This window comes from Castor canadensis, chromosome 17 (genome assembly GCF_047511655.1).
Source record: "Castor canadensis chromosome 17, mCasCan1.hap1v2, whole genome shotgun sequence".
NCBI lineage: Eukaryota > Metazoa > Chordata > Mammalia > Rodentia > Castoridae > Castor > Castor canadensis.
The window spans coordinates 39,195,355-39,222,540 of NC_133402.1; the positions used below are offsets into that span (position 1 = coordinate 39,195,355).

At 34.1% G+C, this 27,186-nt stretch overlaps 1 protein-coding gene across 2 annotated transcripts in view; it reads left to right on the top strand.

The window, feature by feature from the left end:
* The window catches only part of Golga4 (golgin A4), a 143,110-nt gene that overhangs the window by 76,750 nt on the left and 39,174 nt on the right, over positions 1–27,186 (top strand). For both annotated transcript variants that reach the window (XM_074060463.1, XM_074060464.1), the window contains exons 13-19: positions 4,220–4,398; positions 8,906–9,037; positions 10,764–10,919; positions 12,235–16,469; positions 17,118–17,239; positions 17,669–17,799; positions 25,124–25,234. In XM_074060463.1, the coding sequence (XP_073916564.1) occupies positions 4,220–4,398; positions 8,906–9,037; positions 10,764–10,919; positions 12,235–16,469; positions 17,118–17,239; positions 17,669–17,799; positions 25,124–25,234 (5,066 nt within the window). The remainder of the gene's footprint in view (positions 1–4,219; positions 4,399–8,905; positions 9,038–10,763; positions 10,920–12,234; positions 16,470–17,117; positions 17,240–17,668; positions 17,800–25,123; positions 25,235–27,186) is intronic.

Consider the following 27,186-nt stretch of genomic DNA (forward strand, 5'->3'; position numbering starts at 1 on the left):
ATGCCAAAGACACTAAGTAGAACATATTTGACGTTTAAAGGTTTCATAGTTTATGCATTTAAGTAATATGTAAGATTTATGCATTTTTATATGGCAAACCAAAATCACATGTGTTTATATAAATGCTTTGTTAATTACTGATAATTTATGTAATAAAATTTTCTTGGAGTCTTAAGTCTCACAAAACATTTTATTTTTGTGCATCCACACATGCCAATAAGTGAATCATGGTGCCTTTCCCAAGCCTTGTATGAACAGGACTGGGGTAAGGGCTGATTTTTTTTTTTTTCTTATCATAGGTACTTAGAATAAGCTTTAAAAAGAAAATTCTATGTTTCTCAGGCAAAGGAAAATATGAATTAAAGTAGATTTTTATGTAAGCCAGTTAGGTAAGTAATATCAGGTAGAAAATTCATTGTTTTAATTACATGAATTTTTTTTCATTAAATGGATTTTTTTTTTATACTGGGGTTGAACTGGGGCCTCACACTTGCAAGGCAGGTCTCTTAACACTTGAGCTACTCCTCCAGCCCTAAATGGATTTTTTAAGTGCACTTATTTATGTACTTGGCAATATCATTGCTACTGAAAAGAATTAGTCACTGTAAGATCACAGTTAAATTTGCTTAGTTTTACTTTAATCCAACATTTTTAAAGATTAACTTGCTTAAGTTTTTTAATATGTAAAGGGTGTATGAAAATTTGAACATGTTTGCAAAAATTTTGAAGGTCAAAGCAGTTTAATTAATAGAAGGAACTTTGTTACATATATTTTGATAAGTGGTTTTAAAAGTAGATTTCCATTTCAAAGTGGTATTTATAAAACTTCTGAAGGCCCCAACTTATATGTAAGCATTGTCCTATTGGGCTTATACCACTGGGTGGCAGTACTTTCTTTTCATTTATGTAAGTTGTAGACCAGTAGTTTTCAAACTTTTTAATCTCAGTGAGGGACCACTTTACACTCTTAAAACTTACTGGTGATTCCAAAGAGCTACATCTGTTTTGGTTCTCTGTATTGCTATTTGTTGTATTAGTAATTAAAATCAAAATATCTTTTTTAAAAAGCTTAATTCATTTTTAAAAATAAAGATATAAACCTACTACATGTTAGCATAAATATTCTTATGAAATACACCTATATTTTCTACAAGAAATTTTTGTGTAAAGAATGACCTGTTTTACCTTTTTGTTTGTTGCATTGACTTAATAGAATGCAGCTGCATTTTCTTGCCTATTTTAATCTGCATTCAATCTATGGTGACATCAGTTTGGTTGACAATGTGAAGAAAATCAGCACTCTATAATAACACTTAGAAAAGGGAGAACCTGGCAGATTATCTGGAAGGATCCTAAGATCCCAGGATCTTTGGAGCACACATTGGAAACTTGCTTTAGATTTTTATTTTACTCACAAAACAGGCTTGATAATTAGGTGGGAATGCTAATAAAATTCCTTTTTTTTTTCATTTCTATTAATTTGCCTTTTATTCATTTCGTGGTTTTTTTGCCAAATGCCACTTGAATTTTAGCAACTTTTTTACTGCGATAAAAACATAGACACTGGTTTACTTACTGATGCTTGAATGTCATTAGCCAGCTTCTTAGGACCTGCAGTTAAAATAGAGGTTTGCAGCCTTTCCACACTTCTGCGTCTTTATTTCTTGCAGTGGAAGTAGATGTGGGTCCTTTTAGTCTTATTGTAGAGTGTTCTTTTAGACAGAGCAACAAAACAGTAGTGATACTCAGAACCTCATAGTTCTGTTTTTTTTGCTATTTTGAATGATTAGGATACTTAGGATAGAGAAAGGAAAAGTGGTGGAGTGGCAAAAACAATGCCACATTCTTCCTAACTTTAGCTTAGAATTTGTTTCCCTTTCATTCTTGTCTTTTTGTGAAATATGTTCCATATATCACCCAATACCTGGCATATGCTTGGCAAATGGAAACATCCAATAAATATTTAATAAATGATAATTGATTGGATCATTAAGCTGTAGCTTGCCAGCCTTTCTTACTTAACTCCTAAGGGGAGCATTTTTCAATTTTTATAATTGCCTTGGATGTGAGTGAACCTCACCTCAAGTGGAGAGTGAGCATCTAACAATAAAAATCCTGTCCTGCATTTTACATAACTGACAGAGGACCATACTTATTTTATAAGTTCTTGCCTAAAAGTGTTTTTATTTTTAAATAAAAAATTGCCTGAGATACATTGAATTTTGCTTTGGAAGAACGTAGTGTGTTCTTGCAAAATTCTGAGGCAGTTTGTGTTTAACCTTCCTGCTCATTGTGTGCCTTGAATGTAGTTTTTCCTGCACGTTCTTGCATGTTGACAGGCTTGTAAGCTGTGGTTGATGCACACTTTCATTCTCCCCACTTACCCTTTGTTTGTAACCGGACAATAAATTGCATAGTCATTCAGAACACACTTCTTTAGTATTTACATTACAATCCTAGTATACTTTCACTTTGAAAAGAGTAGGGAATTCATGGTTACAGTAGTATAGGCTATGAATACCACTTGATTGTGTTTAGCTGTTGCAGGGTAGAAGGGTGAGATGCTTCTGGTTTGTAAGCAAACTCTCAGTATATCCTCCAAAAACAATGAAATGTGACTCCCTGTGGGAGACAGACTTCCTATGAGGAAATGGCTTCACTTGTAATACAACGTAAAATCCATAATGAATTTGAAAAGTGTTTCATATAGGTTTATTATATATATATGTGTGTAATGTGCTGAAATACTTTTGGAGATGTATTTAACATTTCTTTAAAACAGGGTAGCAGTAGAAAGCAGTGAGGTTTGTCTATCAGAAGTTACGTGTTGCATTTTGTGAAGAGTAAGAAACCATTAGTAACTCACCAGTTCAGAAATTCTGGTTTAATAAGAAATAATTACTCAGCTGAGTTTAATATCTGAATTTTTAGAGTTTTAAGATCTAAAGTTAAGGGTTTTTTTCTTAAATCCAGTTTTAAAGGTCTACCATCAAGCCTATATATTCAAGTTGGTTTATCATCTGTTGAAAAATTTTATGCCCCATTTACTGCATTTGAATGGGAATATTGGGTTAGAAAATTTCAAAGATTTCTTTCTAGGTGTGAAATTAATTGGTCCTTTGACATGATAGAAAGAAGATAAATTTAAATGAAAAGAACTATGGAATCAACTCTATCCTTTAATCATTATAAGGTAGGCAATCAGATAACTTACAGAAAGCAGTTTAGTGGATTAAACACTAGTTATGCCAGAGGTCTTCTAAGATTTACTGAGTGTGTTTACAAATTAAAGTAGAAAATTGTATCTAAATAGGAACTTGTGACATGGATTTGTTTTGTTGTCTAAATGCTTGGATTCTGGAATTTAAAAAGTAACAAAATTTACTTGGTATTCAGTACATAAAGTTTTATTTTGTTTAATTAATCTAAACTATGGAAGAATATCATAACTATCCCCAGGCTCTATAGAGCCTGATTTAAGATGTCTATGTGACATACCTGGAAGGCTAAGATAAGTTTTACTTGCTGAATAATAATAATAATAATGAAAAGGTACTGACAGCATCTAAGCGTTAAAAACTGTTGGCATTCCTTTTCCATTTTATCCTTACTCATTTTTAAGTCCTTAGCACAAACTTCACAATGAGTGTTCTTAATGGTATCTCTTTCTCACAGTAACTTTACTTTGAGATTTTTTTGTTGATTTTTGTGGTGCTGGGGGGTAGAATTTAGGGCCTTGGGCTTGCTATGCAGGTGGCTCTACCATTTGCGCCTTTTTTGCTTTAGTTTTTTGTTTTTGTTATTGTTTTTTGTTTGTTTTGTTTTGTTTTAGGTGGGGTTTAGGTTTTTTGCTGTGGCTGTCCTGACCTACAATCCTTCTACTTAAGCTTTTCATGCACTGAAATGATAGGCATGAGCCACTACACTCAGACAAGCATAGGGAATCTTTAATAATTTAATATATTTTCAGACCTCTGAATTTTGGCTCATAGAAGAAGCTCTAATATCCTAACCCAAAACTCAACAAAAAGTTTGGTGTCAGTGACAATTCTTATGGCTTTGTCGAACAGTTCAGAAGTAGCTCCTGGATTAGAATGAGGATGTGTTTTTTAACTTGTCCTGCTACAGTTGCTATTAGTTCTCATAAATTGAATGTAAAACATTTTAGCTCAATGATAATATTTCCTGAGATACTTGTTTTGTGCTGTTTTCACTACAGCTTTTGAGGAACTTGAAAAAGCATTGAGTACAGCCCAAAAAACAGAAGAGGCACGGAGAAAGATGAAGGCAGAAATGGATGAGCAGATAAAAGCTATTGAAAAAACAAGTGAGGAGGAACGCATCAATCTTCAACATGAATTAAATCGGGTGAAACAGGAGGTTGTTGACATAATGAAAGTAAGAATAATTCTGGATTGAAATGAGCTACAAAAATTGTAAAAGTCTGATTTTTTTTTTCCCCTGTGTTGTTTGACTGTAAAGGAGAGTTAATTTGTATTTTATACCTTGGCCATTTCATGTTGTACAGGACGCAGTAAAAACACGCTTTGATGAAGAAATTAATTTAATTCTGAGGTAATTCTCTGGATCATTTTAATCTATGCCTTTTCTCCAGTGTGTGCCTTACCTGCTTCCTTGACTTTAGGCTCTTCGAAGGGAGGCTGCCTAGCTGCTTCAGTAGAATATCCTCCATAGAGCTTAGTTAAGAAGGCACTTGCCTAAAGTGTGTGTGTGTGTGTGTGTGTGTGTGTGCGCGTGTGCGTGTGCGTGTGTGTGTGTGTGTGTGTGTGTGTTTAAGGTGATGAAGCAGTTAAGTCACTGAGGATAGGTTGCTTAAATGTTTTAAAGGATAAGTACTGGTTTATTTTTTATGAGGTCCTGAGGATCAAGCAGAGGGTCTTATACATGATAAGCATATGCTTTACCACTGAGATACCTCTTCAGCCCTTTAAAAAGATAATTATCTTTTCAATAAGATTCTAAAAGCATGTGGAAAAGGCAAACTAAAAAGCATCTACACAGCAAAGGAAACAATAAACAGACAGCCTACAGAATAAAAGAAAATATTTGCAAACTATACTTCTGACAAGGGATTGAAATTGAGAATATATAAGGCTCTCCAAAAACTTAATAGCAAAAAGCAAAAACTAACAAATAAAAATGATTTTTAAAAAATGAGCCGTATCTGGGCACTGGTAATTACATAGCTCACGCCTGTAATCCTAGCTACTCAGGAGGCAGAGATCATGAGGATCGTGGTTCAAAGCCAGCCCAGGCAAATAGTTCATGAGACTTTATCTCAAACCCTTCACAAAAAAGGAGTGGTTGAGTGGCTTAAGGTATAGGCCCTGAGTTCAAACCCCAGTACCCGGGGGGAAAAAAAAAAAGACATAGATCTGAATAGACAGTTGTCAAGCGAAACATACAATTTCACAGGTGTATGAAAAAATGTTCAACATCACTAATCATGAAGGAACTGTAAATCCATACCACAATGAAACATCACATCATTCCAATAAGAATGTGTATTGTTAAAAAGACAAAAAGTAAGAAGAACTGGTAAGAACATGAAGAAACAGAAAGCTTTGCAAACGTTTCCACTATTTAAAACAGTTTTAAATGAAGGTTTCTCAAAAAATTAAAAGCAGCCATATAATCCTGAAATTTTATGCAACATGGATAGGATTGGAAATCTTCGTGTTAAGTATAATAAACCAGGAATAGAATCATCTCACACATATCTGGAATCTAATAAAGTTGATCTTGTGAAAGTTGAGAGTAGGATGTGCTGGGAGAGGCTGGGGAGAGTGAGGCTGGTGAACATGGATGGGCAAAGGTTGATGAATGGGTACTAAACTACAGCTAAATAGGAGCAAGAAGTTCTGGTATGTCATCACACAATATGGTAATTATACATACATACTTTAAATGTATATAGAAAGGATTTTGAAAGTTTTCACCATAAACAAGTGGTAAATGTTTGAGGATACTCATGCTTAACTGGATTTAAACTTTAGACATTGGATACATGTATTGAACATTACATGGTACCCCATTGATATATACAGTTTTATGCTTAAGTTAAATAAAAATAATTTAAAACATAATAAAATTATCAATGTTCTGATTACTCTTAAAAATATAGATAGATCTGAATTTTAAAATTAGTTAGCTTGATAAAAAGTACCCTGATAGAAGTAATGTATTTCTGAAATGCCATAGACTTCTGGCTTTTCAGAAATGTAAATATGTTAATATTGTAACCATTCCTAGTTCCCCACTCCCATCTTCACTATTTTTCCTCCTGTCATGTCTACTGTTGTTCAGTCTTTGTCCATTTTATTCTATTCCTTTATTGACTCTTAACATTTGATTATGACCACTAAAGTGGTTTAAGATGAGTTGCAAATCTAAATACATGAGGCTTGGACTTCACAATTGAAGTATTTTACAACTCCTGAGAAAGGTGTTACACTAATAAGAAGGTTTGCTTGTTAGTCTATATCGGATATCACATAAATAACTACATTGTGCACACATTGTGACAAATTAGTTTTCACACATTTTTTCCATCTACTGAACTACAGACAATTTGCAAAGTAGAATAATTTTATATATAAGCATTTAGCTATAACTCTTACTATATTTTAATATTTTAAATAGTCATGATGTAATAAGTAATGTTACAATGAAATCTAAGAACTTAGCAATTTTTATAAATAATTTTTGAAAGATCATAATGTGGTCATAGGGTATAAAAATCAAAAGATTAAAAGCTTTTTAATATACTGCACAGATATAGTCTCTGCATATAATTTCTGTTTTGTTTTATAATGTCCTCTTTAACTTTTTAATATAGATGATGATATGTTATATGTACATTTCTGTATTTTTGCTCTTTTACCTAATAATCTGTGCTGGAGGTTATTTCTTATCCATTGATAGCCAATAATGCCCCATTATTTTTAAGGCTGCTTAGGGTTTCATTATATGAATTTCCTATTATTTAATGAGTCTCCTGATTACAGATGATTATAGATGTTTAGATTTTCAGCTATTCAGATTTTGACTATCCTTAATAAATATTTGCTCACATGTACATTTCTTTAGGATAGTGTCTTAGAAGTAGAATATTACTCAGGTAAACATTATACATTTTTAATTATTGCCTGCTTGCTACACGTTCTGTGGAGTACAACTTATACTCTCAAGCTATGTGTTAGAAATGTTTGCTCTCCTTCACAAAGATGTGTTTATCTTTCTTTCATATCCTTCTTCTTTGAGTTGCCTGTAAAATCCTTGACTCATGCATATTTGATTGGTCTCTTAGTCTTTATAGAAGATTTACAGAAGCTCTTTACTGATAGTGAGAATTAGCCCTTTGGATATACAGAACTTTTATCCAAGTAACCTTAAGTTTATTCTTTGTTGACTTGATTTATGGTTTGTTTTGCTTCTGTTTCTTTTGGTTTTGGGGTTTTTTTTTTATTTTTCCACTATGTAGAAAGTTTCCTTTTTCTGGTAGTTAAAATAACCTTTCCCTTCAATGCTGAATCTGGATTTTTGTTCTGTTCATAAACACATATAGGGCTGGGGATATAGATAGAGCTAGCTCATGCTATGTTCAGTCTCTAGCACTACAAAAACAAAACATATGTGGGAGATCGTTCTATGGGGGTTTTGTTTGTTTTTGTTTTGTTTCTTTGGTTTGTTTAGACAGGATTTTGCAGCATATCCCCTGCTGGCCTCAAACTCACTGTCTTCCTGCCTCAGGCTCCTAAGTGCTAGGATCACAGGTGTGAACCACAACACCTGGCTTTTTGGGTTTTTTTCTTCTAGCACTTTGATGTTTTTGTTTGTTCACGGTTATATCTTTGGTCCAGCTGAAATTTGTTTGATGTGAATATGGATCCAACTTAATTTTTTTCCGGAAGACTACCACATAGTTTCCAAATCATTTATTTAATAACCCACATTTTCCCCTCTGATATGCTATATTATCTTTATTGAAACTAAATTAGTGTACTGTTAAATGTGGGTCTATTTTTTTGAATTCTCTATGCTATTCCATTGCTGGTATTGCAAAAATGACCATATGTTTTTATTGCACATCTATATGTTTATATATATATCTGTCTGGTTTTATAGTTGCCTCTGCCAACTACTGTTATTTTTTTGTAAGAGTAATGGTTACTCTTGCATATGCTATATTATCTTTATTGCAACTAAATTAGTATAGTGTTAAAAGGGGGTCTATTTTTTTGAATTCTCTATGCTATTCCATTGCTGGTATTGCAAAAATGACCATATTTTTTTATTGCACATCTATATGTTTATATGTATCTGTCTGATTTTATAGCTGCCTCTGCCAACTACTGTTATTTTTTTGTAAGAGTATTGGTTATTCTTGCATGTTTATTTTGTCTATTGAGCCTTTCCTCCATTAGGTTGGTATTTTAGATTGATATAGGGAAACTTGACATTAAGACTTAATTTTTCTAATTAGGCAAAAACAAGGCCAGTAACTCTTTAACAGTGTGTATCTAGAAAGCTAGGAATAATTAGATTAGTGCAGCCAGGGTAGATTGACTGCAGTGAAGACCACATTTTTTGGCCCTTATTCCCCACTCTACTTTCTTGTCCTGACCAGTGGTGAACTTCCCTGCAAGTTGTGGAGCTTTGGTCTGATAGGATCCTATTGCAGCAAAAACATTTCTGGTTTTTCTTTTAACTGTCATGACTTTTGATGACTCTTGAGCCATGTGGGGAATATGTTCTGATTTTTTTTCTCTTAACAATTATTAGAGTAATATAGTATTATCCATATACTTATATTTATTTATATATATATAAATATATATGTTATTTTAGGTGTTTTAACTTTATCTGTTTGGGTCATTTTCAGAAATCCTCAGAAGAACAAATTGCTAAACTACAGAAGTTGCATGAAAAGGAACTGGCCAATAAAGAGCAGGAATTGATCAAGAAGTTTCAGACCCAAGAACGGGAATTGCAGGAACAAATGCAGAAGGCTCTTGTAGGCACCTATTTTTTTTTTTAATTTTATTTTATAGGTTAACTTCATCCAGTTGCCCATCTGCCCTTCTAGCAGCTTTGACCTTTCAGTATGCAGAGAGGATAGGAGGTAGGGAAAAGGACTATTAGCTTAGTGTTGTGTGAAATTTAAATTTGCTTATTCCAAGCTTTCATCAATCAATTTATTTGTCTATCATTTCCACCCTAGTAATAGGCCATAATTAAGAGGATGGAAGGAGAAAGTAGGTTAATTGAAGGAGTGATTACATAATTCAGATAGAATATCTAAAAACTCAACAGACTAAATGTGTTCAGAGCTTAAAGTCCCCAAAGATTAAATTGCATTCTTAAAAGGAAAATACTTTCAATCTATATACCACATTAAAATATAAGATTAAAAATGGTTGAACTGATGAAAATAATCAGAAAAGCAAGGATTTCACATATTTAATGCCAGATATATGAAATAGTATGACTTGAAAATTTAATACAAAAAATATTTTTCTTCAATTGTGAAAGTCTTTTGTATAATTTACCACAAAATGTTAATGCCAAACATGTAGTTTGGTTTTATATTCAGTTATCCCTAAAATATGTGAAATTATATTCTTAAAATAATTATATAATTTTTAAATAGTGCAAAAGGATGAGAAATAGTATTTAAAATTTTAATCTCCTTTCTTTCATGCATCATTTTCTTTACTCTTAGTTGGGTCTGAAATTCTGAGAATTTCCAGCAGCATTGATTCTTGAACTGAGGTAGCAAGTTTTCTAATCTGCTCAGTAAGGCAAATAGGTGCATAGATTTGCGGTATGATGGGTTGAAGGTGAGGCAATTAGTGTGTGGTTGTGAAATTTACACATGTATGGACCCTTGTTTGTATTCTTTGCTGATCTAGAAAGAAATTAAGGCAATTTATGAGAATATTTAAGCTATAACAGAACAGCATAAGGTAAATATAGGATCAGAGAAATTAAAGAACAGGGACATGAATGAAGCTAGGCTTTATGAAGCCTTTCATGAAGACCCAGGATGGATTTTTATGCTTATGGGGGAGCTGGGCATTGAATGCTGGCCTTGTTAATACTGTCTTCCAGGAACTGCTATGTTCAGGTACAGTCCAAGTAGAGGAGCAAGACACATTCACAGGCACACACACCTTGTCACACATACACATGCACGCACACACACGTGAGCTTTCCCCCATCTTAATTTCCTTTTATTTTAATGAGCATATAGAAACAGATTTAGAATATTTACATTAACAAGATAGTATGTTGAAACTATTTAAAATCAATATTATGACAACTTATATTTTCTTTATCAATCTGCTCGTAGTACAAATCATTCCTTAAAGCATTGTGCTTCACCAGAGTGTAGTGATTTGAAAATTCTGCTGTTGGCGGGTTGTACCTAAGCAATAAAGATAAATACACTTATCATAGTTGGAATTCAGTCATAAAATTAGCATTCAGTGTGACAATTTAATGTAACAAGTGCTCTCTATAAGCTTCTTTTTATAAGTATTGGTATGTAATAAAGAAGATTTCAGACTTGACGGCACTGGAAAGCCACATTGTTTTATTTCTGCAAGCAAAAGAGATGATACTATTGCTTGCCTCAGGGCTATGTGAGATCAAATGAAAGGCATGATTCCCACTAAAGAACTTTGGGAACACTGAAGATTTATTTGGATTTAAATTGGTATTAATTGTTTTCGGCACAGGAAAAAAGTCAGTCAGAATATCTGAAGATCACTCAAGAAAAAGAGCAGCAAAATTCTTTGGCCCTGGAAGAGTTAGAGTTGCAGAAAAAAGCAATCCTTATAGAGAATGAAAATAAACTTCAGGACCTTCAGCAAGAAACAGAAATTTATAGAACTGTAAGTTTAAATATTATTCAGGTTCCACAGCTGGTTACTTATTTCCTATCAGTAGAAACTTTCAGAGAAGCTTTTGCTTTGTAGATTATATTTACATTTTTAGATAATGAGAGCTATTCATGGGAATGATTTTGGCTTTGACTCTGTGTTTGATAACTTTGTCTTCTGCTTTTATCTTTATCTGGCTATACTTTTCTCAGCCCTTCAATGTGCTTCTTTACATTCAGCCTCTGCAACATCTCCTCTCCATTGCTTATACACCCTAGATCACTGGGAAGTGGCCTCGCTTTATAGGTTATACTTCTCCTGGTACCTTCCTGCTTGTCCACCTTCATTTCATGTCATGACCTAAATATAATCTGTTCTTGGCTTATATCACAATTTAATTATATCAGTGCCCTTATTTGCATTAAAATTTTTTCCATATTAAATACAGTCTAAGAATGAACATATTTCTATATATGCCTCAGTGTGCATATTTTTCAAGGCCCTCTGATCCTTTCCTTCAGCAGTATTTAAAATATGCTACCTTTTAGTCTCTTTAACCTTTTTGCTCAGATTTAAATAATGAGACAGTCACACATGATACTCCACAGTTCTGCTTCTGCTTTTTTTATATACTACCAACATTTTTAATGTGTAAGGTGGAATAAAATAGGAACTTAAGCAGCCTAGATCTTACACTTGATATGTTTATAAATTAATTGTGCATATCAAGAAAATGAATTTTGCAATTCTTTAGGATTTTTCCAGCTCTGACTTTCTAATGATTCTCTTTTTTTCCTCAGAGTCAAAATTGATTTTTTATTAGATATTAGTAATCTTTCATAAAATGTGTTTAAGAGCCTACTTTTTTTAAAAAATGAAAAACCTAAATAATGATTTGGGGTGTAGAAAGATGGGGGACCATTTTTTCCAAAATTAAGCTATGAAAATGATAAAATACTCTTGTAGGCCTTAAAGTAAAAAATGGGGCAAAAAAAATCTTACTACCAAAAGTTACTATTACCTGTTTTGCAATTTATTTCTTTATTGACAACACAGTTAGTATATTCTTGAAAATAGCGGTTGTTGAAATGGTTGCCCAAATAAGTAGAGAGAACTTAGAATTACAAGTTATGTTAAACTATAATATTTCTTTGTTCTGTGATTCAACTAGCAATTGAGCACCAATATATTGGTCCTTTCTTAAGTTTAGTAGGTTATGTAAAGTTATCTAAATTTTAATCTCAAAGGAGGTTGTAGGACTACTTAACCAGTATATCATTGCTCATAAATTTGTTTTTAATAAAAATACATCCATTTTCATTAACAGAGAATACTTGAATTGGAAAATTCTTTGGAAAAAAGTATACAAGAAAGCAAAAATCAATCAGAATATCTATCTGTTCATTTGGAAGCTGAAAAAAATAAGCACAATAAAGAGATTACAGTCATGGTTGAAAAACACAAGACTGAATTGGAGAGTCTGCAGCATCAGCAGGATAACTTTTGGACAGAAAGACTCCAAGTCTTAAAGCAACAGCATCAGACTGACATGGAAAAACTTAGAGAAAAGTGTGAACAAGAAAAAGAAACATTATTGAAAGACAAAGAGATTCTTTTCCAGGCCCACATAAAAGACATGAATGAAAAGACTTTAGAAAAGCTTGATGTAAAACAAACAGAGTTGGAATCATTATCTTCTGAACTGTCAGAAGTGTTAAAAACCCGTCACAAGCTAGAAGAGGAACTTTCTGATCTAAGGGATCAAGCAGTTAAAATGAAGCAAGATTTAGAGGCCCAGCTGGATGAGCAGAAAAATCATCACCAGCAAGAGGTTGATAATATCATTAAAAAACAAGAAATAACTATCCAGAGAACTGAGAAGGCATTAAAAGATCAAATTAATGAACTGGAGCTTCTTCTGAAGGAAAAGGACAAGCATTTGAAAGAACATCAGGCTCATGTAGAAAATTTAGATGCATGTATTAAAAGATCTGAAGGGGAGCTTCAGCAGGCATCTGCTAAGCTAGATCTTTTTCAGTCACACCAGAGTACCATACATGAACAATCAAAAGCATATGAGAAACAGTTGGTCCAATTGCAGCAACAGTTATTGGATTTGGAAACAGAAAAAAAACTTCTTATCAAACAGGTAGCTGAAGTTGAAAAACAAAAGAAGGATGTTTGTATGGAGTTAGATACTCACAAAATCCAGGTACAGGGCTTAATGCAGCAACTTGAAAAACAGAATAGTGAAACAGAGCAGAAAGTAAAATCTTTAGCTGAACTCTATGAATCTCAACTTAAAGATAGTAACATTAAGCAGGAACAGACAAAGCAAATCTTGATGGAAAAAGAAAATATAATTTTACAAATGAGAGAAGAACAGAACAAAGAAATTGAGATACTCAGACAGAAATTGTCATCCAAGGAGGACAGTGTTAGTACATTGCATAAGGAATATGAAACCAAATTTAAAAATCAAGATGAAAAGATGGAAAAAATTAAGCAAAAAGCAAAAGAGATACAAGAAACATTGAAGAAGAAATTGTTGGATCAGGAAGCTAAACTTAAAAAAGAGCTCGAAAATACTGTTCTAGAGCTTAGTCAGAAAGAAAAACAATTCAATGCCAAAATGTTGGAAATGTCACAGGCTAACTCAGCTGGAATCGATGCAATATCAAGACTGGAAACAAACCAAAAAGAGAAAATAGAAAGTCTTACTGAGGTGCATCAGCAAGAACTCAGAGATGTCATATCAAGCTGGGAAAAGAAACTTAATCAGCAAGCTGAAGAACTTCAGGAAAAACATGAAGTTCAATTACAGGAGAAGGAACAACAGGTAGCAGAACTGGAGCAAAAATTCCTCATATTTGGGTGTGAAAAGGAAGAGATGAAGAAGGAAATGGCATGGCTGAAGGAAGAAGGTGTTAAGCAAAATGCAACATTAAATGAATTACAGGAACAGTTAAAGCAGAAGTCTACTGATCTGTCTTCTCTCTCAGAAAATGAAACTAAATTGAAAGAACAGCTTGAAAAGGTAATGGTTGACTTGAAACACTCTCTGAAGGAAAAGACTTTCCTTCAAGAGCAGCTAGTTGAACTGAAAATGCTGACAGAAAAAGATAAGCTTAAGATTTCTGAGTTGACAAACAAGTTGAAAATCACAGAGGAGGAATTCCAGAATTTAAAATCTTTACATGAGAGATGTAAGAAAAGCGTAGAAGACAAAAGCTTGGAATTAAAAATACTGCCTGAGGAACTAGCCTGTCAGCTAGACAGTTATTGTAAAAATATGGAAGCTTTATTAGAGGCTAAAACAAGTGAGCTAATCAACAGTAGTAGTAGTAAAACTAATGCCATTCTTTCTAGGATTTCCCATTGCCAAGGCCACACAGATAAAGTTAAGGAGGTACTGCTAATGAAAACTCGCAAAATTTCTGAATTAGAAGCACACCTTACACAGCTAACAGAGGAGCAAAATACACTAAATAGTTCTTTTCAACAGATTACCCATCAGTTAGAAGAAAAAGAAAATCAAATTAAAAGCATGAAGGCTGATATTGAAGGACTTGTAACAGAAAAAGAAGCCTTACAGAAAGAAGGAGGAAATCAGCAACAGGCTGCCTCTGAAAAGGAGTCTTGTATCACACAGTTGAAGAAAGAGTTATCTGAAAATATCAATGCTGTCACATTGATGAAAGAAGAGCTTACAGAAAAAAAATCTGAGATTAGCAGTCTTAGTAAACAACTAACTGACTTGAATACTCAACTTCAGAACAGTATCAGCGTAAGTGAAAAAGATGCAGCCATTTTATCACTAAGTAAACATTATGAAGATCAGCAACGTGAATGGCAGGATCAAGTGCAAAATTTATCTTTGGAAGTTGATACTCTGAGTAAAGAGAAAGTTTCTGCTCTTGAGCAGGTTCACCATTGGTCCAACAAATTTGCAGAATGGAAGAAAAAAGCACAGTCAAAATTTACACAGTATCAAAACACTATTAAAGAAATTCAGGTGCAGCTGGAGTTAAAAACAAAAGAAGTTAAAGTAAAGGATGAGCAGATAAATTTATTGAAGGAAGACCATGATCAGCAAAATAAAAGATTTGAATGTTTAAAGGGTGAAATGGAAGATAAGAAAAACAAGATGGAGAAAAGAGGGTATAATTTGGAGACTGAGTTAAAGAGGCAGACAGCAAAGATCATAGAATTAGAGGACCTTATTACTCAAAAAGAAATTGAAATTGAGTCTTTAAATGAAGTACTTAAAAATTACAATCAACAAAAAGATATTGAACAGAAAGAATTGGTTCAAAAACTGCAATACTTTAAAGAGTTAGGGGAAGAAAAGGCCAATAGAGTTAAAGAAGCTGAGGAAAAAGTGTTAAGGCTTGAAAAGCAAGTAGCTTCCTTGGAAGATGAACTTGAAATTTTGAAGAAAGAATTAGAACATGTGTATTCAAGTGTGAAAAGCAAAGAAGAGGAGTTACTTTCATTGGAAGATAGACTTGAGTTAGAAAATGCAGCAAAATTTGCAGAACTGAAAAAAAAAGCTGAACAAAAAATTGCTGCCATCAAGAAGCAGTTGTTATCCCAAATGGAAGAGAAAGAACAGCAGTATAAAAAAGGTGCAGAAAGCCAGGTGAGTGAGCTAAATACAAAATTGCAAGAAAGAGAAAGAAAAGTTCATATCTTGGAAGAAAAACTTAAATCACTGGAAAGTTTTCCACAATTAGAAACATCAGTTGTATCCAGATTGGTAGAAAATGTGACAGTGTGTATTGAGCAAGAAGCAGGTCCAGAGGGCTGTATGCAGAAGGCATGTGGAGAAAAACTCAGTGCTTTACAGAGAAAGTTAATTGAAAAAGAAAAGCTGTTACAGAGACTAGAGCAAGGAAAAGAAGAAATAATTGCATCTCATTCTGAAACTCAATGCAAGTACCAGGAACTCTTAAAAAAGTTAGAATGTGCTGAAGCAAAGCAACATGAGGATCAAGTTGTTATAGATCATCTTCAAAAAGAACTTGAAGAAATAAAGAAATATTCCTTAATAGTACCCCAGCATATGGAAGAAGTGGAAAGTAAGTCTATCGTTGGGGCAAAGCAAAACTGGGAAAATGTGATTGATGATGTCCAGAAAAACCTCCACAAAAAAGAACTAACCTGTCAGACCCTGGAGCAAAGGATAAAGGAACTGGATTCCTGTTTAGTGAAAGAGAAGGAAGTACATAGAATTGAAATAGAAGAGTTGACCTTAAAATACAAAAAATTGCAGACTTTATATCAACAGATAGATGGAAAAAATAAACCCACAGAAGTTTTGGAAGACAATATTGAAGAAACTTCCAAATCTCATGTGGTCCAACCCAAATTGCTTAGTAACACGGAAGCCCAGAACAATGACCTGGAGTTTAAATTAGCAGGGGCAGAGCAGGAAAAGCAGAAGATGGGCAAAGAGATTATTAGATTGCAGAAAGACCTTCGAATGTTGAGGAAAGAACATCAGCAAGAACTGGCAATATTAAAGAAAGAATGTGAACAAGAACTGGAGGAAAAAATCAAGTAAGTTTTATTTCAGCACTCAAGTGACTTTTTTTGTGCCTAATACAGTTATTTTAAGTTATTTGAGTGTTTCACCTATCCAGATTGTTAAACAAATCTTGTAAGTTAAATACTAAGAAGAAATAATAGTTTGGGTTTAGAAGCTGTGTTATTCCATGTCCGTTTAGGGGAAAACCTTTTTCTTCATGTAAGAACATAGTTGCTAGTTTCATATCCAAGTGTTTATTTTCTTTTTGGTTTATTACTTTTAGCAGTAGCATTATTATTATATAGCAAAGATATGTTTGGTAGAAATTTAAAGTGGAAAAGGAAAGTTCTCCAGTTCTCAGGACTACCCTCTATAGATAATCATAGTTTTATGCATCCTTCTAAAAGTTTTCTATACCAGAACAGACTTTGACACTTACTCCCTCCCTGTCTTTCTCCCTCCCTTCCTCTCCCTCCCTCCCTCCTTCTCCCTCTCTCCCTCTCTCTCTGTCTCTTTCCCTCTGCCTCTCTCTCTCTTCTTTCCTTCCTCTCTCTCCCTACCCCCCTCTCACCTTCACAATTGTTTTCATACCAGAGGTCACTGTTTTGAAAATCAAATTACTCTTTGCAAACTTGACCTTTGCATGACAGCAGTTAGCTTTTTATATGGTTTTTACTCAGACAGGAGCAGGAAGATCTTGAGTTGAAGCACAATTCCACATTGAAACATCTGATGAGGGAATTCAATACCCAGTTGGCACAAAAGGAACAGGAGCTGGAAATGACCATAAAAGAAACTATCAGTAAGTACAATTGTAAATTCAATAAGGAAGCAGTCATACTCAGCACATAATTTAAGCTCTTTTGCACTTGTGGGAAGTTACTGAACTGGAGGGATCATTGCCCAGTACAGTTCTCTACAAGGTTCTCTAGAAAGTAAAATTCTCTAACCTACCCTATCAATAATTTGCCTTAAGTTAAAGAGGAACTGCTAAAAGAACCTGAAGACATTAGCTAACAACTTCCTTGTCAAGAAACTTATGCTTAGTAACAGGATACTTTTGACCACTCTTAGGTTTGATATCTTATGAAGTATCAAGTATCTTGTTATGCTTATGCTGAATTGAATTTTACCAGAATTAGTTTGGAATGAGGAGTCTCACTGCATTGGGATACAGATATTCACTCTTGACTGATGTGTTTTCTTGTGTGTATCCATTTTTATTTATTAGACAAGGCCCAGGAGGTGGAAGCTGAACTTTTGGAAAGCCATCAAGAAGAGATAAACCAATTACATAAAAAAATTGCAGAAAAAGATGATGATCTTAAAAGAACAGCCAAAAGATATGAAGAAATCTTTGACGTACCTTATTTTTTTTCTCTTTTGAAATGCAATTGTAATAGATTTCATGATAGTGTGGAAGATTTCCTGTTTTTCTTATGTAAACCGTTTGTTGGTACACTATTACCCAAATTAGTACTTCCATATTGTATGCAAATTTATAAAGCATCTAATTGATTTCCTCTAGGATTATACTTTCCTGATCAGATTGCTCTACCCAATCAGTGCTGGTGTTGAAGCAACACTGAGTTACTAAGAGGAAGAAGAGGTTCTCTTTTTCCTTCTTCACAGATTCATACTGAACTGTTAAGAGAACTAGAATAAGAACTAAGAGTTTGTGCTTGGATGAAATCTAAGTAATGCAGCAATTAGAGTATTGGACAGTGGCTGCTTAATGTAGCTGGGTCTTTCTACTCAGTTTTGCAAAGTTTTTGTTGGTCTTCATAGAATACATGAGTCACATGTTTTGTATTTAGTGAAAGTTTAGTTCAAAGTACTTGCTTTACTAATGGCATTGTATTAGAGTAATGTAAGCCATAAATTCTTGTGAGTACTGTAAAACAATGCACAGTATTCTCTGTTGGGATACAGTTCCTTTAGTAACTCCAAGCCTTATTTCACTATATGCCAAGAACCATTTGGTGATGAAGAAGGCATGGTGGCTCACACCTGTACTCCAGAAGCAGAGATGAGAGGATCAAGGGTTGAGGCCAGCCTAGGCAAAAAGTTAGTGAGACTCTCTCTCAAAAAACAAGCCAGGAATGGTGGTACACATCTGTAATCCCAGCCACACAGGAGGCTCATAATCCATAGCCAGCACTGGACAAAAAGTATAAGATCCTACATAAAAAATTTACTAAAAAAAGTGGAGGGCCTACAGACATAGCTCAAGTTGGTAGCACACTTCCTTAGCAGGCAAAAGTTCACAAGTTCAAACACCAGTACTGCAAGGTAGATAGATAGATAGAAAGCAAGCAAGCAGAATCAGAGAATCATGCCTCAACTGACCATGTATATATTTATTTATATGTTTATCTTTTAGGTATAGCTTCCACTTACGATAGAAAACATGTGACCTTTGTCTTTCTTAACCTAGTTTACTTCACTTAACGAGGCAATCTCCAGTTCCATCCATTTACTTACGAACGACTTAATTTCACTCTTCTGTATGGCCAAACAATACTCCATTATGTACCACATTTTCTTCATCTGTTTATCAGTTGTAGGGCATCTGAGCTATTTCTATAAGTAGGCTATTATGATTCAATAATATTGTGAGTTAATATTATGAATCAATAAACATGGGTTTACAAGTGTCTCTGTTGTATCCTGACATATTCCTTTGGATATATGCCCAAGAGTGATATCACTGGATTGTATGGTAGTTCTATTTTTAGTTTTTCTGAGGTACTGCCTTTCTGTTTTTCATACCAGTTGTATATTTACATTCCCAACAATAGTGTATAAGGGCTCCTTTTCTCCCTGCATCCTCGCCACCATTTGTTGTTATATTCTTGATGATAGACATTTTTGTTTTCTCTTGATGAATTGTTCCCTTTATTAATATGAAGCAACTTTCATTGTCTCTTCTGACTACTTTTGGTCTTAAGTCTATATTATCAGATAGAGATATAGCTACTCTTATCTGCTTTAGGGGTCCATTTGTTTAGAAGATATTTTTAAGGCCTTTCACTCTAAGACAATGTTTATCTTTGTCAATGAGATGCATTTGTTTTAAGCATCAAATGGTAGGGTCTTGCTTTTTAATCCAACTCACCATTTTGTCTTTTTTTTGGGAAACTGAGGCCTCTAATATTCAGTATTAATTAATAATATCCATTATTAAAAGTAATGCAGTATGTCCAGTCACTTTTTCGTTTTTCTGATATTTTCTTTTTCTCTATTGTTTGTTTGCTAATCTATATGGCTAGCGGGGTTTATTCTTTCTTGCATATTCCTGGCTCCAACTATCATCATCTGTGTGTAGGATTCCTTTAATAAAATATTTTCTGCAGTGCTGGTTTGGTGGTAATGAATTTCTTTGTTTTTGTTTATTGCAGAACTGTTTTATTTCTCTTTGAATTATGAAGGATAGTTTTGCTAGATAGACAAGTCTCGGTTGACAGTTTTTTTCTTCTCATGGTGTGAAATATATCATACCATGCCCTCCTTGCATTTAGTGTTCATGTTGAGAAATCTGCCATTATTCTAATGAGTCTTTATTTTTGACTTGTCACTTCTCTTTTACAGTTTTCAATATTCTTTCTTTGTTCTGTATATTAATTGTTATACTATATCTGGTATAACAGTCTGGGAGTGTTTCTTTTCTGATCCTGCCTGTTTAGTATTCTCAAAGTCTCCTATACTTGGATATCCCTCCCTTTCTTGAGATTGGATTAGTTTTCTGCTATTATTTAATAAGTTATCTATGCCTTTAGCTTGTACATCTTCTTCTTCTGTACCTGTTATTCATAGGTTTGGTTATTGATGGTGTCCCAGAGGACTTGCATCTTCCATTCCTATTTTTGTAGTTTTTTTTTTCATTGTCTTTGACAATGGTCTAATTCCTCTACTTTGTCTTCAATCCCTGATACTCTATTTTCAACCTACTCCACTCTATTAACAAGATTTTACATTGAAGTTTTTATTTTGGATATTGAACTTTTCATTTCCAGTATTTCAATTTGATTATTTTTCAGGATTTCTGTGTGTTTACCGAATTCCTCTATCAGATTTCATTCAGCTCTCTGTATAGTTCTCTTTGCATTCAGTTAGTTTTTTATTTGTATCCTGTTTGCATTCATTCAGTTGCTTATAAATCTCCTCTTAAATTTCATTGATCATTGTTGTCACTGTATTTTTAATTCATTGTTTGATATTTCATTACTTAAGACCTTTATTGTGGAGCTGTTTGCTTTTGGAGGAGACATATTCATATGTTTTTTGGTTTTTTTTTTCCATGGAATTTGCTTTTTTATGCTGGGATTTGCACATCTGGGGCCAAGTTTCTGGTTAGGGGTTTTAATCCACTCTGTCTACTTTTAGTTTATTAAGGCTTGCTAGTGACTAAGTTGTGGTGTTTTTTCTTGTCACTAGACTGGTGGCATGTGGCTCAGTAGTAAAACAATAGACTTCAATGCTGGGGCTGGGTGGATCTCCCTATTCAACTCAGGAAGAAGAAGCTTAGCTATAAGAGCTATTCATAGGTGATAAATCACAATCTTTAGATTATAGTAGATCCTGATGAAGTCTAATCATTACTTCTGCTCCAGTATATTTAGAGGAATATAGGAGCAAAGAAGACCAAAGTTAGTAAGGGTACTAATGACAAAAAGATAGGTGGAATAGTACTAATGAATAATGCAGAGTAGTTTTATAAGGCAGTGAAGGGTGGTAGCTTAGCTTACTAATAGGGGTTAGTGAGAAAGAAGGGTGCATTAAGTAAGAAAGATCTAGATAATATTGTGTTGTGGAAGAGAAGAGGAAGAAAAGTAAACAAGTAACAAAAATTTGAGGGAAAAAAGACAATCTCGTAGTCTAATTAACCTGCTAAAACTGTAGGCAATAGAGAAAGGTTATGGATGGAGAGATAGAGGCAAAATAGAGTAAGAGAGCAGTTCTAATTGGAAGGAAAGTATAATTGGGGGAGGATAGGGTTTATTACTGAAAAGTATTGTCATGGTTCATATACAATGACTGCAGAAAAAAAGGAAGGAAAGAAAAGAGTAACTAAAGAAACATGAGAGTATAAGGTTATCCTAATCGGATTCAAACATAATTAATATAAACAAATGATAAAAGATCAAAGCCCAACAGTGGCAACAACAAACATAACATATTTTTTAAAACTCAGAATTTTCCATTGTTTTTCTCAGTGTCTATCAAGCTGTGTGTGTGTGTGTGTGTGTGTGTGTGTGTGTGTGTGTGTGTGTGTATTTTCTTCCTTCAGAGTCTATAGACTCTGCAATGCGGAAAGAAGTCGGCTTGATTCCAGCATAGGAAAAGGGGACTTGGAGAGCTTGAACACAATCTCCAGACTTCTATATTCTGAGCCTTCAGCCTGCCAGGTTCCCACTTCCCTCTAAACTTGTAGTTTCTTCTCCCAATTTCCTAAGATCTCTCAGTCATCTATATATTCCAGCAATATTGCTTTCCTATGGTAAAAGCTGCTGAAATGTGCTTCTGTGCATGCCTCCACAGTTTCTTAGCTGTAGCTAGTAGCTGTGTCCTCTCCAACCACCATAGCATTCTATCTTTTGTCTTAGCAGGGGGTTTTATGTAGGTATGTCCTTTGCCTCTCTTGTAGCTGGGATTGCAGACACATACCACCATGCCTAGCTTATTGCTTGAGATGGGGTCTAGCTAGTTGCTCGGGCTGCCTCAACCTACAGTCCTCCTGATCTTGGCTGTCTGAGTAGATGGAATTAGAGGTGTGAATGACCATGCCAAGCTCATCTAGGGCTGGAGGTAGTACCATCACTGCCACCTAAACAAACAAAAAGATATCCCCCCAAAAAATAAAATTCTGTACATCTCATATACATCTGTTCCTAAACCATACCATGTCATTGATTTGTCTCAATAATGACATAGTAGAATGTTGTATTTTGTCATTTATTAAAATAATCCTATGATTAATAGCAAATTTGAGCTCTGAAACATTTTCTTTTTCCTGCCTTTCCTATCTGAGATAACATTCTTATCATTTACTCATTTGAAGAAACTAGGAACTTTTGTCACCTGATTCTCACACATATTCATCCACATACCTACATATTAGGATAGGAGATCTACTTATATCACTATCACAATATCCAACATGTAGTAGGCTCTTGGAATGTGGTTTACCACTGAACTGTATTCCATGTTCCTCTCCACTGCACATCAATTACCACTGCTATATCTTTCATCTGATCCAGTCATTTTAATTTCCCATCTGTTTTCTTTGATAGTGGTCTTCCCCGCTACCCCAACGTACTGGTCTATTCCTGACAGAAATTTTTCTTTCTTAAAACAAAAATGTAATATTACTACTTCTACATATTTCCAGTAGCTTCCCATTGTTCCAGTGATATCTTTTCCAGTCTGTGTCCCAGTTAATCTTAATCTGTTCTGCATCACATTTATGTGATGCATATGCTTTTCTGTACACCTGAAATCACATTCTCAAACTCATGAACTATTGCAGGTATTACTACCTTTTTGAATTTTTTGTATTAAATTCAATTTTTATTTAGAACAAAACTAAATCAAATATATTCACAGGGCTAAACCAAATAATATAAAAACGTATATTTAAGAATGATATATAATGAAAATTGTACCCCCCCCCTTTTTTTTTTTAAGAAAATTAGGAAACTTACAGAGGAAACTATAGAGCTACCTCTTTTCTTTCTCTCTTTTTTGACAATGCTAAGGAATCCAAGGCTTTGAACTTGCTGGGCAAGCACTCTACCACTAAGCTGTCTACAGTCACAGAACTATTTCTTAAATTAGAAATTATTCATTTTCTTCTCTTAAGTTTTAGATGGCTTGCTCTAGATTGGTACCATACAGCTATCAAAGGAAATGTCAGACATAACTTGCTGACGTACTAAAACCTAGGCCTTAACTGTATGAGTAGCTGTGGAGGCTCAACTGCATTGACATAGACAGCCACAAGAGCTATGCCATGATAGAATAAAAATAGTAATGTTTTTACAATTTCTGGTTGATGGTGTTTTAGGTGTGGAAGTTGAATTAATGTGTGCCTCAGGGGAAATAGCTAAGGAGGCTAGATGTGAAAGATCTCTGCTTTGCTGATCTTGAAAGAAGGATTTTTTTTTTCAATTAGTATAAGAAAGTTCTCATCACTAGTGCTAGTTAAAAATTAAATTTCCAGCGTTTTATGATTCATTGGCTTATTTCATGCCATGGGTCCTATCCATTTGTTTTTGTATGTCTTTAAGAATGATGTTCCTTTTGTTTTGGAACATCCACATCTGTAAATCAGATAACTGTTTGTGGTTGTTTTCCTGTTAACTCTTATTCAGCAGACATTTGTCTTCATTACTCAAATCAGGTCAATATTCAATTTTGAAGATTCTTTTAGCACAAAGGTTATGTCAAGCTTTAAAAGATTGAGGAGTGGTTTGAATTGCTCTGTATGGTAAATCATGGTAATTACCATGACAGATGAAGAATGTGAGGATGGGCAACAGCTTTTCACTAGGGCAGTCAAAACAGAAGAATGTTGGCCAGGTATGGTAGTGTACACATATAATCTCAGCTACTCAGGAGGAGAAGATGAGGAGGAGGATCATAGACCAAGAAATACCTGGGCAAAAAACTAGGAGACTCTGTATAAAAAGGGCTAGAGGTGTGACTTAAGTGGTAAGAGCACCTATCTAGAAAAGACAAGGCCCTGAGTTCAAACCCCAGTATTGCCAGAAATAAATACAGAAAGAACAGAAAAGGATGCTTGTTGATAGAATCATTGGACCAAAATTCACATATCACTTTTTCTAATTCAGCCTTGTCTCTGTTTACAAAATCTGGGACAAATGGAGACATTACATTTATTACCAACACATTAGACAGTAACTAATATTTTTTTTTCAAGAGCAGATTTTAGTTGAACATTTTATCCTGAAGAACCACTGGTATGGTTAAGGGGCAGATGTATATGAGATGTTAAGGGTTCCTCTTCAGAGTGGGATTGGCTTGTTTTGGTGGTGGTGGTAATACTAGGTTAGAACTCAGGGCCTTGTGATTGATTATTAGTCAAGCTCTCTACCACTTGTGCAACACCTCTTGCTCAAGATATGCAGACTTGCCAAACTAGAACAAAAGACCAACTATTAACTTACACAGCCTGTATAAGGGAGATGCATAATATAAAACTAAAAATTCCCATAACTTCTTGTGATTGTTTCCAGCTGGTTGGACAGCACTATGTATCAAAATACCTACTACTTTATTTCACTGAATATTTCCTGGAAATCAAACCCCACTGTAGAAAAGGCCAAAATCTTAAAACAGCTTCTGTATTGTAGTTCTGTCATAACACTGTTACACACTTTATGCTCATATCCCAATTACCCTCATTTAAAGGAAAAGAAACAACTTGTTGACCTTAGTTGGATGAGGACAGACAGAATGAGAATGGAAAAAACGGTATCCTGAGAATAGTAAGGACTTAGAGTGGGGCATGAAAGAAGATGTTGATAGCATATTAATGAATTAAAAATAGTACTGTGTGTGTAAAAAAAAACTTATTTCTCCTACTGTGTAGTCTTATTTACAGTGTGCTATCTTTTACAATGTTCCTTTGATGTTTTTAACACAGTATTTTTTTATTGTAAAGGCTCGTGAAGAAGAAATGGCTGCAAAAGTAAAGGACCTACAGACTCAGCTTACAGACGTACAGAAGAAATACCAACAGAAGCTACAGCAGGAGGACCCTGGCAGTGATAATGTGAGAGGAATTTGAGTTTGTTCCATGTTTCCTAAAAACTGCACTGGCATGGTTTGACTTGCCTACTAACATACTGTTTTTTATCTCACATAATCCTAACAAAACCTTCTGAAAGAGTCTTGCTTTCCTTTTACAGACAGAAGAACTAAGATTCAAAGAGATTGAATAAAATGTTCAAGTTCATATAGTAACTCTTGTAGAAGAAATTTAAACCCAGTCTATCAGACTTCAAAGTTAGACTTTCCTACAATACCATTGCTTCTTGGTCTTTTCCATGGGAAACAATAACAGAGGAAAGTGAACCTCATAGCTCTGGGGCATAGGCACAAATGGTTCTTAGCAAGTATGATATATTTAGATTTTTATGTTTTTCTGCTAAAAATTCATATGAAATTTATATTTATCTTTTAAATATATCCTTAGTTGTAGTTGCATTAAGTGATAATTTTAGACTGTCCTGTATCATTCTGTTTTTCTCCTTGGATAATGGAACAGATCTAGATGCAATGTGATGTTTTTGGAAAATTGGACTAAATTTAAAGAGAACAGGTACTGCCTATCTAGGCTTTTTTTTTTTTTTTTTTCAGTCTGTAAACAAAATTGATGCTACAAAAGATATATCATGTATACCTTGTGGTTTCTTGGCAAGTATATACCCACACAATCATGTGGATCCCACTTTGAGAAGGCAGACAGTATATCATTCTTCCTAAAATGTCTCCAGGATGGTCTTTCCATAGCATTGTCATGAGGAACTTGGGAAAATGGGTGGACACTGTTTATGACTTTCTCCTTCAGAGGATTTGTTTCAGAAAGTCAGTTACCAGATAGTAATTTTCTAAACAACCATTTTCATGGATCACTTTCCCAAAATGAAGAGTTTTTTTATAAAGGCCTTTGCTATGCTGTACCATTTAGTAGATATAGCTCAATTACAAGCAATGAGCAAATTGAATGGATTTTTTTCTCTCAAAAGGTAGCTATTAGCTGGAGGTGAGCTCAGGAGACAGCACTTGCCTGAGGTAGTTATATTTTATTTATTGGCCATTTGGTCATGACTTAGACATACCAGTACTGTTAAATACTGCTTCCTATTGGGAAAATACATGTATTTTAGCAATGTAAGCTTTTCCTTAGTATCAAAGTAAGTATTAATGTTGCATATAAGGGTATTTTGACCAGTGTCAGTGTGCAATAGAGTACTAAAACATTATAAAATGAATGTTCAGAAGGTTTATGAGTCCTTTACCTAGTTTCGTAAGGAGAGAAAACATGTCAATTTTTATTTCTACTATAAACAGAATTTTTCTTTATTCTTCTTCATGAATTTTTATACTTCTTGACTACCTTTTGGTGCTTCTAAACATTATTTGTTCTGTTTTGTTGTTTTTGTTTTTGCTTGAGATGGGGTCCCACTATGTTGAGCAGACTAGTCTGGATTTTGTGGGTTTAAGCAATCCTTCCACTTACCCCCTCCCAAGTAGCTGGGACTATAAACACATACTACCATGTCTGGCTTTTAGATTATCTTGATTTGCATATACCTATACTGACTTCCATGAAAAGTAATTTATGATTATTAGCTCAGAGTAGATTCACAGAGACATTGCTTCAGAAATTTCCCGTAATAGACTTTAAAAAACATTAATTTGTTAGATTTTAAGAAGTTATGCAAATAATACATGAATATATTCTTGTAAAAGAGTGAGGTGATGCAGAAGTATACAGAATAAAAACCCTTTTTGGGGAGGGGGACACCTCTATTTTCTAAATTATAATCATTTTTAGAAGTTTAGTGAATAACATTTCAGTCCTTTTTCTTTGTGTTCATCTGTGTTTCTGTGTAGATATTTTGTATCATGAAGCAGACCAGATTTAAAAGCAAATATTTAAAATTGTCTAATCTCAAATTTGACCCTCCCTTGAGACTGTAACACTGAGTTTTTACTTCC